General features: G+C 32.5%; 3 protein-coding genes across 3 annotated transcripts; all 3 read right to left on the reverse strand.

The window, feature by feature from the left end:
- Positions 1 to 254: 254 nt before the first annotated feature.
- On the reverse strand, positions 255 to 928 carry LOC9323407 (extensin-2). Its single transcript, XM_002888764.2, has one exon. The coding sequence runs from the start codon at positions 826 to 828 to the stop codon at positions 421 to 423; it is 408 nt and encodes a 135-aa protein (XP_002888810.1). The 5' UTR covers positions 829 to 928; the 3' UTR covers positions 255 to 420.
- A 1,596-nt stretch (positions 929 to 2,524) lies between these two features.
- Positions 2,525 to 3,389, reverse strand: LOC9324874 (leucine-rich repeat extensin-like protein 3). Its single transcript, XM_021010338.1, has one exon. It carries the CDS (start codon positions 3,128 to 3,130, stop codon positions 2,723 to 2,725), a length of 408 nt encoding a protein of 135 aa, XP_020865997.1. The 5' UTR covers positions 3,131 to 3,389; the 3' UTR covers positions 2,525 to 2,722.
- Positions 3,390 to 4,228: 839 nt separating this feature from the next.
- LOC9324875 (chaperone protein DnaJ) lies at positions 4,229 to 5,399 on the reverse strand. Its single transcript, XM_021010337.1, has 4 exons — positions 5,158 to 5,399; positions 4,995 to 5,059; positions 4,838 to 4,894; positions 4,229 to 4,761 (listed from the first exon to the last, which is right to left on the reverse strand). The coding sequence occupies exons 1-4, from the start codon at positions 5,342 to 5,344 to the stop codon at positions 4,573 to 4,575; spliced, it is 498 nt and encodes a 165-aa protein (XP_020865996.1). The 5' UTR covers positions 5,345 to 5,399; the 3' UTR covers positions 4,229 to 4,572.
- Positions 5,400 to 12,864: the final 7,465 nt, after the last annotated feature.

The raw sequence follows: 12,864 nt of genomic DNA on the forward strand, positions 1-12,864 counted from the left end.
AACCACATACAACCCACACGAACCTGAGATGTTCTGCTTTCACTCTGTTTATCAAGAGCAAACACGTATCGAAAAAATATCATATTTTACCGGGATTGCAAATGGCAACCTTAGTACCTTAGTAATCTAACTTTGATGAACTAATCTAACTTTGCTTGCACTAAAGACTGTTTATACACTTAAACTAGAATTTACTCAACTATTTTGTGGCTAATCATAATTCCTATTGAAAGATTAACAAATATAAGAAGAGATTAAAAATAAATAATAAAACTGAACAAATGTTTCAATTAATTCCTCTTTTTTGGAAAATGCATAGCCACCACAATTTCCAAAACTGGAGCATGTACTCTTATAGTTATACACTGTAACATAAAAGTTTCAACTATAGAAAGTTAAAATTATACCATAAACAAAACGTTACCAAGAAAAAAACATAAGTACCGCAAAAAGATTTGCCACCGTTACGATCTTGACCGTTGATTTCACGGAAGACGATGACTGATCCGTCTGATGAGGAGGTTTTCTGTAGTAGAACGGGAAATAAGGCAAGATAGGGTCCGGCGGTGGAGGACCGTTATATCCCCCGCCGGGACTACCTCCGTAATAAGGTGGAGAAGGGTAATTTGGTACATTACTCGACGATGGGGGAGGATAGTAACCGGTCGGTTGAGGATAATAACCGGCCGGTTGAGTGGAGCCAGTACCGGCTATTGGTGGAGGGTAACAAGGGTACGGACATGGCGTCTGTGATATGGTTATGAAGGGGAAGTTGACAAGATAAAACACGAACAATAGACTTTTGAGGTGACCGTAACGTTTACTCATGGCCAAATCTTTTATGAAAGATTTGTTTAATGGTAAAGAAGAAAGTATATGTTTGTGTAAGAGAAAGAGGAAGTTTTTAGAGACTTTCTTTCTTCTTGAGTCTGAGTGAAATCGTAAAGTGAGTGGTTATTAATATAAATTGTTTTATATGAGTTAAGACAAACGACTAGTGATGAGAATTTTGAATAGTGGCGACTAACAAAGGTCAATGAGATTGAACGTGTCTTGTGGCTACGATACACTTGTTGTCTTGTAAATTATGATACTTGGCTGTATAGTTTTGTCCTTGTTTAAGCAAATTGGGCCACTGCTTGATATAATGGAAATTTCAGGTTTGGGTCCGAAACCAGAATTACTCAACCATTGAATTATCTAAATATCTATGTTTGTAAAATGTAAAATTGCACTACTTGGTTTAGTGATATAAAATTCAAGGTTCTCGAGTTATTGTTAGAGGTAGCTAGCTTCTTACTCGAACCAGATACTAAAATTTTTATTTTTCACCAAAAATAGTCTACAATTTACCACGATGAACCTCTAGTTATATATTTCATGGTACAGTTTGGTAAGTAGCCAATCGTTGTCTCGTTCTCCACCCATATGTATACTTAAGAGAGAAAAAGAGAACAATCATTAAATTACTTAAATGTTTAACAAAAATAATAGAGAAATTTCTTTATAATAAAATTGGCAATGTACGTATTGATTTTTGACGACATTTGATAATGTTTGGTAGCTGATAATGTTCAGTATAAGTCCAGTTTAGAGAATTTAAAGGCACATGTTTCTTTGAAAGGCTAGAAATAGAGGGATCTTAAAGGATTGAGTTTATCAAATGCGAGTTTTAAAGTACTCTTTTTTACAGTGTGTAGTCGTTTTGTTTTATATATTGTCTTAGTCGTTATATAATACTATATTTTTAGTACTAAAACTTAAAGATATCCACTGAAAATTGATTTATGGGTTTAATAACAAAATAATGACTACTAAGCTACTAACAAAATAATGACTACTAAGCTACTATCATGTGAGAAATATTTGATATTCTATCAACACACTTTATGGCTATCTTTTTATATTGACGTCCACTAATTGTCTTGGAGAGTTACCAAATGCTTTATTCTTTTTGTTATGGCTCCATTATGAAAAAACTATAAAAACTAACTAAAAACCACAGAAATATTTAATTTTTCCCACGGCGTGAAAAAAAAAAAAGCCACATCATATATCTAACTTGATATAAAAGATATAAAAATCCTAAAAACTACAAGATATAAAAGAACAATTAGCGATGTAAATAAAAAAACTAGCAGACGTCGAAATAATAAAAAAGAGAGGGACAAAAAGCATAACTACAAAATTTAAATAAAGAACAATTAATTAGTGTTGTAGTTAAGAGAATCAAATTATACATGTCACGTCAAGGTCGGTTCTTTGTGCCTTTGTTTTGGTGGAAGGTAGTTTTCTCACTCTCATATGTCTAACTTGAACCTCTTATTTCTATTACCAAGCTTTTAGTTTAGTATTTTGACGTTGACCCAAGAAAACATGGTTTTGACTTTTCTTGAATCTTTATCAATGTAATAATCTTTTTACAGCTTCTTCATCTGAAATTCCCTACCTAATTAACTTTACTTTGCTCCTAGCCAGAATTTTATATAAATGTCTCTTTTGAATTCTTGCACTTATAACTTTTATTTAAAGAATATGGTTTTAAAAAAAATCATGGCCACTCGAGAATCAACCGAAATCAAGTGATCCTAACCAAAGAGAAAATGCACAATCGACAATTTATCGGATAATCATTAATTAAGAGTTATCTGAACAACATATACCCATCCGTCAAAAGTAAACGAATCTATGAAACGATAAACAACGAGTCAACGAAACAACATCAGTTCATGATCATCAAGAAACTCATAACTCCAAACGCGATCAGGCCTAAGATCTTCACCACCGTAAACCTTTTTGCAGCAGCCGCTCCAAACTGCTGATCAATGGGATACAACTCTCCTGGTGGACCAGTCATGTATATGTAAGTGGACGGAGGTGGTGGACAATAAGACTTCTTTGGCGGTGAAGGAGGCAGTGGTGGTGGAGGACAAGCTGGAGACGGCGGTGGAGGTGATGGCGGTGGAGGAGGAATGTTTTGGAGACAAGGTGTGCATTTTATTGGATCCTCTTCGAGTTTTCTATTGGTTGATGAATCTGAAGCGTTGATGATCATTGGAAACGCGAGAAACGCCATCGCCGTGAGGATAGTGGCCGTGAGAGCCTTTGTATGGCGAGTTTTCTCCGGCATGGTGAGAGTTGTTATATGTTTTTTTTGGTCTCGGAGAATCGAAATAAAGAGAGGTTTGGGAAGATTCTCTTGTTAGAAATGAAAAAGAGTTGAAAATTTGGTGAGGTGGTTTGGTAAGAGGGTGCATGGGACTGATATACTTCTTCAAGACTATATATTTCTGTCTACTTGTTTCTTTTTTTAAAATTCTTTTAATAGGATTTCAAAAATACTTTACAACATGCAAGAATAAAGAAAGAAGAAGAAGAATACATTCTAATATTCTATAGTGAAGTTGGCTTTTACATGTGAGTTGGAGCTTGAATTAAGGGGTCCCACATGGACCATATAACATATAATCGTGTTACTTGAAATATAATTAAATGTAACAATGGTGGAATTATTAGCCTTTAATCCACCGTCGTCCACCCAAAAATAAAATATACAGATGGTTTATACACTTAAAAGACTTCCAAATAATTGTTACCAATAATAAGAACGTTTGATGACACAATGATTGATTGTAATCTGATTTGAAAATTAAAAGCGTATATGTATATGATTGTGTAGTGTGTAAACATCTTTGCTAAAGCGTGAATTGGTCGCTTTTTCTATCATATGATAACTCTTAATTGCATTGTACTAGATGAGAAAGAAAAAAAGCGTTATGATTTGGTAATAGTTTTTTTTTGTTTTGTTAAAAAGATTTGGTAATAGTTGATAATTAATAATTTGGGAAAGACTATACAACACCGTCTCTATACTGTTTTCCATGACTTGGTTCTTTTGGTAGTCATTGCACATGCAGTGAGAATAAATGAATTGAGTTGACTAATAATTAAAATAAATTTTGTCGTAGAATGCTTACGGCCACCGACTACGCTACGCAATTTGGTCCCAAGTTTTTTTACCGATATAAATTCCAATAATTACACGAATTGTAATGCTCTTATTTTCTGTTAAGAAAATGATAAAGTTGGTGCCTTGGTGGTGGAATCTGGACTCTAGCCCATATCAAAATTGGTTCGGAATAAAGACTTGAGCCCATTATCGAAATTAGTACCTCAAATTGACCTGAAACCGATGATTTGGGCCATATATGTGCCATTGTTTCTTCCCTTTTTTTTGTTAAAAGATTGTCCAAATGCCATTGTTTTGGTATATGAAAAAAGGTTGTTACAGTACAGAAGCATTAGAAAAAAGCAATTACAGATCTATGCTTCGTAACGAACATTGTTCCGCTAGCAAAATTCCCCATGCTACTTTATCCAAAACAACAAAACGTGAAAACCCTAAAGCAGACTCTATTTCTTGTATCAGAAGTCACAGAAGTGTTGAGACTTGAAAGCCAGAGTTGTCCATCTGCTGAAAAAACCCGAGACAGTGATTCTTCACTAGCCATGGGTCCGAGTCTCCTAGAGATGCTAATCAAAAATATGCAAGATTCAGATATCAGATTCTGTTCAGTAGCTGCTCTGCGGATAGAACTCAAAGCTTGAAAGCGGTAGAGACATCTGTGAATGCCAATCAGCCGGTTGGTTCAAGTCGAAATTCATTCCCATTGACTGGTTCTGGAACAATGGTTCTGATTGGAACTCATAGACCATGTCATCGACCATTGTCTGCAACTCCTCCAAGCTATATTGCTTTTCCTGCACGCCAACCGTTAACGTGTGAGAGAAGAAATAAAACAATATCGGTGAATTTAGGTGCAGAAATGAGCTTTACCTCTCTTCTAGTCTGAGCCATAAGTGACACCATCTCTTGAACAAAATCAAAGTATCCCTGTTTGTAATAAACAAAACAGAGACACATCAGCTTTTTGTAATGAACAAAACGAATTCTAAATCTCTTACAAAAATCAGAATTTGAAGTAACCATATACCTCATCTTCACCAGAATCATACAGTCCAACGTCGTACAAGCTTCGTTTCCTCTCATCCGACAAAACTAAACATAAGAAAATTGTTTCCAGACAACAATGTCAGTCATCGGACAACAACCAAAAACTTCAAAACAGAGTCTAAAGACTCTGAACAGATATTTACCTGAATAAGCTTCTTGAATTTGCTGAAATCTTCCTTTAGCTTCACCAGATCTAAAAGGATCTTTCGTCCACCGGTCAGGATGCCATCTCATAGCAAGCTTGTGATATGCACGTCGTATCTGCTCCGCCGAAGAATCAACGGCAACACCGAGAATCTCGTAATACGTTTGCTTAATGCCACCTTCCATTTGTTTATATGTACTACGCTTAAAGTATTACACTTTACGAAGAGATGATTAGTTGTTTGAGGTTTATATAAAATAGGAGTTGTGTTCCAATGGCGGTTTAGATTCTTACATAAGAAGTTCTAGAAGATGTCGGGTTTCCAAAAATATCTTATGTCAAGATTCAAGAACGTTCGGGAACATGCTAAGAAAGCAGATATTATCCGCACAATCTTTAGATATTTTTACATTGGACGGCTGCGATTGAATGGACGGTCACGTCATAATCGTTACATGACACGTGGTTTTAAATATCTTAATCGGAAACTGTGAGATTGTTATGGTTTCTTGATTTTATTTTACTTCTGGTGTTGAGGCAGACAAGTAATCTTCGGCGCACAAAAAACCTTATTTTTTCTTTCTTAGTTAATTCACATTTAAATCTATCTTTTCGCTGTTTTATTATACATACAAAACACATTTCTACCATTAACATAAAAACATGTTTAAACTATTAATTAAAATTATGATTGTTAATATTGTTTTGTTTATAGTGTTAATTACGAATTTTCCAAAAAAACTAACGTTAATTACGAAATTTTATTCTCAAAAATACTCTAGCAGTTTAATGAAAAAGTGGCATCTAATTACATTAAATATTAACTATTCAGCTACCGTTATTCTTTATCAAAATAAAAAAACTACACAGTTATATAATTAAAATATTTACTTAATTAAGATGATATCTAGTGGCGTAAAAATATGTGAGAATGAATTAGATTGGACATACAAAATAAATCAGTAAAAATGAATTGGACCCTTATTTTTTCAGTTTGACTCTTTATTTTAGTCTCTTTGCATTTCATTCAAAAATAAAATAAATTGAAATGAAAAATATTGCTATAATATTAAGATCAAATGAAAATTTACTGTAATATTTCGCCATTTAGTAGCACCTAAAAACATGTCTATTTCTTCTATTAATGTTTTTTATATAATCAAATAAAAACTAATGTACCCAAAGTATTTTGACCAAAAAAAAAATGTAGGTAAAATAGTTGGGCTAATGGGCCTTAACAGACGTAGCCTACCTAACTTCATCAAAGAAGACCATTTGAGAAGTGTTGTTGTTGTTAGTTGAATTGAAACTGACGTCAAAACACATTGGTAGCTGCAATCTTTCTTCTTTTTTTTTTTTTTTTTTTTTTGCATTTTTTTTGTAACTGCAATCTTTTGTAAACCAGTTCTTCTTTTTTGCTCTTTTACTTCTCTTTCCTTTTTGTAGTATCGATCACCTTATATGCAAGCGTTAGAATCATGTTTCCAGAGTTATGAAAAACGCACTACCATTTTAATTAAGCACGAAACATCCAGTGGCGGAGGGCCATTGTCTTGACAGGGGTCAATTTTTATTCTAAAACTAAAAATCTGTTTTGAACAATATTTTATGGAGGTCAATAAGCATATTTTAAACCATTTTTATGAATTTTGCTTACAAAATTACAAATAAATAAAAAATTTGTACAAATCCATAGGGGTCAATTGACCCTCATAAAGACCATATACCTCCGCCCCGACGAAACATCCAGTGGCGGAGGCAGCCATTGTCTTGACAGAGGTCAATTTTTATTCTAAAACTAAAAATCTGTTTTGAACAATATTTTATGGAGGCCAATAAACATATTTTAAACCATTTTTATGAATTTTGCTTACAAAATTACAAATAAATAAAACATTTGTACAAATCCATTGGGGTCAATTGACCCCCATAAAGACCATATACCTTCGCCCCTGGAAACATCATCGATTCAAGTTTTCAGGAAAATAGTTTTATCGATCACGGGTCTAAGTGATATCTATATAAATAGAATAGTGAAATAGCCGAATAGGCAAATGTTTGAATAACATAGACATTTAGGTTTACAGAATTACTGCAAAATAATTATATATAAAAAAGCACACACCAAAAACTGAATTTAGTGTATTATTGTCCTTTTAACACATCTATATTGTATAACGGAATCATACTCCAAAAACATAAAAATGTGAATTTTAATTTTGACGAATGTTAGATAAATAGGAATAACGTCTAAAGGAAAAAATAGAAAATCGTTAAGACTTGTAGCTTTTTAAGGTAGGACTTCGTTTGGAACTCCATAATGTAAGGTTTTATGAATTTCAATGTCACACATCACTGACATGTCTTCATTTCATATTTTCCATTAAAAAGGAAACCATGGTAAATTTCTTTTCAGCTTCACTACATATTACAAGTATTTACTATATTTAATACCTGAAAAAGATACTTCACTATATTTATTACTTGAATAAGATAGTTCACTCTCTTATACAAGTCATAAATATAAACCAGTTAAAACAATGTCTTCATTTTCATACATTGCAACAGTATTCACTTCTATTGTTTTTGTAGTTCAATGACTCAGTCATTAACCTATCATACCATTCACAAATCACAAGTTTTATGTTAAGCGAAACCTTTTTTACCCAATGAAACCTCTTCGGTATTAACATTTTTTTTACTGTCCAAGACTACAAGAGTTTGTCATATGGATGAGACGCATGTGAAATACTGAAATGGGAAACATGGTTTCAGCTTTCTTGGCTTATGCACGTATTTGGAGATACCTTAAGATGTTGTTCCATCTCGATCGGTAATGTTTATTTTTTGCTATTCAACGATTATTGTCTATTTTTATGTTATTTTTTTAAGTCACTAGCTATTAACTACTTGTCTACTTCTGCATCGGATTCATGACAAAAGAGAAAGATGTAGTAGTTAGAATTGATAAAAGAAAAAGTCTAATATATCGGAAACATTAATAAAATTGTATTGGAGAATTTACAATAATACTCAGTTTTATTATTAGATAACGCAACTATAATGCCATCATTTTTTTTGTTGGTTTTGACATCGTTTTAGTATTGAATTTATTCAAGAATTCAAGATATATTTACCGGATTAGTTCAAATATTGTATAAGTACTTCACGTATATCGCAGTTTTGTTAAATCATTTATGTGTATGCATGCATACAATCTTACAATGGACAAGGTGGGTAGTTATCAAACCTACCGCGTCAAAATTCGTTACAAAGAACGGAATAAAATCTAGGCAATCAAAATAAACGAACTATAAAAATACAAACTAAATAGAGATAAAAGGTATAAAAAATCAATTTAAATTAAAGGAATGGTGGGAAGACATGAATCACGCGTCGAAGGCACACCTACCCGAAGGGTTTTGGAGAGTAGACAAAGAGACAAACAAAGATATGTGAGTTTGGTTGGGTTTTGGGGGGGTTGGTAGTGTATGAGGTCCATATGCCTCGATCTTTCGCTTCTTTTAATTACTTTTCTTTATTACAAAATCTATCTAACTATTCTACTCTATCGAACCATGCACATATATAATTATATGTATAAGCCCATCAAAGTTTTTGAATTCAGTGCAAACACTTGTCAAAGGAGTAGTCCCGATCTGGTTCCATCTTATCTTCGTTGTCTGCTCGACCTTGGCTTTGACTTTAACATCACATTTAACTTTCTTTTTTTGTTAATACATCAGATGTAACTTCCCTCCACAGAATTAAAATTAAAAAAAAAAAAAGTAAAAAAAAAACATATCGATACGGGGAAAATGGAGATCAAATGACCTTAGGAATTAACGACTCTAATAAACTGTATACTTTGTTATTGCTACTTTTTCAATCTCATGATATCCATATACAATACCAGCACAGTTAATCATGTATACGTATATGTTTATGCTCATGGTTTTGCTTATGTGTTTATTCATCAAGCGCATGCTTAGTTACATGGAACTCTCTCACGTCAATATGTAATAATGTAGTCTCTACATGAAACTATCCTATTCGGTGGAATATATATTTTCCTCCAACCGAATCATTCAAATGATTTACAGAAGAAGGTTTCCATATTTTAGGTCCTTTTATGTCATTAAATTCCATAGACAATCATCTTTCTTATTGTAAATCCGCATGCCTACGATAATCTAAGATTTTATGCAAAAGAAAGGGAAATCCGTATGTATACGAACGTAAAGACTTAATCATCAAATAGACTATCGTGTCAGTATGTATGTGTGTACTAGTAATATCTGGTATACTAAATGTTTAAAAAAAAAAAAAAAGCCTCAGAAATCAAAAGTTTCGATCATCTATCTACCCCATCAATCATAAACCGATACCATGTATGATGATCATAAGAAGGATAGATGAATGAAATAAACGATAACGTATTAGGGTTTTAAGGAGAGATCGAGACCAAGGTCGAACAGACAACGAAACAAAGATGAGAACACATAAGATTGCTCACTTTGTCAAGCCTAGCATCGAATCCAATCACTCTTCATCTTCATCTTCTGATGTCCACCGTATATAACCCATCCCAATATTATTATTCTATTGGTTACCAAAAAGAAAGAGGATATTTCTGTGAAGGAGGAACCCTAGCTACTTATAGAAGAAGATGTAAAATATTAGAGGAGGAGAATCCACGCAACTAACTATGAGTTAATAGAAGAAAGATTACGACAAAACTTGATGAAACATCTGGAGTAGAGAACCTCGCACGTGGCACGCAATCACTCGAACTCTTTGGTTTATTGACTCACGGGTGACTTGTACGTGTGCATGCCTTCGTGCGTGTGGTGTATATATACACACGGACACACACTTTAAACATATATTTACGCAACACACTGTACCGTACCTACCAACGTCTCTCACTGATTATGTAAAAAGTAAAGATTCGGTACCTCCCAAGCATGTGCGTAGTTATAACTAGATTTCCTATGTTGACAATTCATATTATACTTAATACTCTAAATTCGAAGCCCACTATATGAAATCCGAAATAACCAATAATGTTTCAAAGGATATTGATATCTAGCTTTTTACTGATATAACAAAACTACTGATGAACATTATCATTGTTTCGTGAAAGTAAAATATTTCGTGTATGTTTTTACAAAATCTTGTTACCTGATTTTGTGTGGTAGACTATTATTATTTCCTTATGAGAAGCACTAGCAGTGTACCATATTTTAGCTTTATTTGGAATGTTACTGTTGTGCCGTTAGTGATAGTACAATGATGAACTTCAATAATTCTGAGATGAGTTAATTCATGCGCTTCCGTAATCCTTTTTCTTCGGTATGTTGTCTGTGTTTTGTTTTATCTACGTGTGTGTGTTTGTTTTTTATACTAATTTATTCGATAGATAGTGTTAGTATAACGAACATAAATTAGGTTTAGTTAACGAAAAATACAATATCCTATACACAAAAAAAAGGATGAGAAACTGCTCACAGGTTCGGTTACTATTAACTCATGCTGATTCCGATTCATAAAAATTAGAAGTACTAATTAAGCAATGTAAAAAAAAAAAAATTACAAGTACTAATTAATTAAACCCATCCGCAGTTTCCCACCAAACCTTGTTGTTGAAGACTCCAAGTTTTCCCCACCTACCAATTGCGCAAACTTCCATAAATTTTCCACGTCATATTGAAACCCAACCTATATTTTTGGTTTTTTTTTGTTCTCTTTCTCGTCGTACTTAATTGTATTAATTCTACTAAAAATATTTTGGTATTCATTATTCAATGAGTTTTAATCTTTTCAACATCTGTTATTTATCACATTTATTACAATGGACAGTAAATTTTGAATTCGAATTCATGTTAACTATCAACACGGGTCACTATACAATACTGTATTATCAACAATGCTATGCTTGTTTATCTTTTTTAGTAAAAAAGAAAGAAAAAAATGAAAAAGGTTGAATCAAAAGGCAGATTAAAAATATGATTCAATACATTACCTCTATGTTGAAAATTTCTTTGATAAATTTTATTACTTCTTAATTGGTTTATATTCTTTTTGATCAAGTGTCCCAAAGGCCAAAACAAGCTGAATTGGACCTACAGGAATAATGTTTATAACTATTGGGCCTTACATCTAATGGGCCAAAACCAACCCAATATCAATATGTGTATTATCATTCATTTTATACTTGGGCCTTAAAATTTTTATTCTCTTACATTCATTTTTATGTTTCGATCAAATAAGAGAGTAGGTAGAAAACTTAGTGAGACCAACAAATTTTAACAGCTTTTAGGTCATTCAATAGATCAAAGAATTAATGTGTTGTTCGATCTGACTTCATAGTTTAACTGAAAATGAAGTGTTGGGTCAAAATATCAACTCGTCGTGTTGGACCGTCTGTTTTTTTTGTAGAACATAGCAACAGCTTTAATTGACTTGACAATAAATATTGAGTGCCATAGAAGAAAACTATATCAGTTGCTTAGAAAATTGTCCCATTTTCATTTTCATTTTCCATTTATCATAAATGATAAGTGTGTGCTTTCGTAACTACATAGTCTTACTTATAAATAAATTTCTTTGACAAAAAAAAAAAAAAACTTATAAATAAATTTAATGAAATGTCAACATTTGGGATTATATGGATTACAGGATTAGGCGTTGGGCCTCTAGCAACGTCCTACGTGTACTGTTTTGTCAATCGATGTATTTGAAATTACTTTTTTCCTCCCTCGTTAGGTCAATTCCAATTCTGTTTGTTCTATTTTTCTTGCCGTTTCTAATCATACAATAAAAGCTTTAAGCCCAGTGTTCACTTTAACCAGTCATTTTGTGGTTACATTATCTTTTACTTTTCTTTTTTCATAAAAATCTCTTTTATAAAGTTTAAATTTTATGAAACTTTATGAAATAGAGACTCGTTAAATTTAAAATGTATAAACGTACGCATTCATACAATAAAAGCATGCATTGGGTGAAATTTGGTGTGAACTTATAATTATCCCATTCTTTACATTCACGTCTGTTAAAATGCGTGACACGATCCAATACCCCATACCATTTTGTTCCCATCCTTTTTTTATTATATGATTTTTTAAAATTCAGATTTCTTTTTTTTTCTTTTTCTTTGTCAACATTCATTCTGCATTTATCGGAACGGACGAAGCTGGGAATTATATCAGAACAATTTGGAATACTTTATGGTTAGAGTTGCTGCTATATATTAAAATGATACCATGTATGATGTAACATATCTATCCATATTAACTAAGAATATATTAGAAATGGATGTCAACAAAGTGACGCGATTCCACGTAGAGCTTGTCGATTTGTCAAATCTTATTATTTAGGTAATTACCAGTATTTATATTCATAAGAAGCTTGTAGTTTTATGACCGTTCGAATTTATATTTATTTTCTTTCTAAAGTTCCTTCACTAGTATCTTTTTTGGTTTCTTATGTATTTGATGAAATACCATATAGATTTCATAATTAGTGCACATGAAAAAAAAGAGAGAAGAATCTCCCATTTAAAGAAAATAAAGGAAAAAGAGAAATGGACGGTGAGATACATGAATCATTGTTAAATGGACTAAAACAAGCACATAAACTGTGGGCAATGACATAAAATCATAAATATTCAACATATGCAAGTTCATGATTAGTAGGAAGGAAA

The sequence above is a fragment of the Arabidopsis lyrata genome (assembly GCF_000004255.2).
Source record: "Arabidopsis lyrata subsp. lyrata unplaced genomic scaffold ARALYscaffold_2, whole genome shotgun sequence".
Lineage (NCBI taxonomy): Eukaryota > Viridiplantae > Streptophyta > Magnoliopsida > Brassicales > Brassicaceae > Arabidopsis > Arabidopsis lyrata.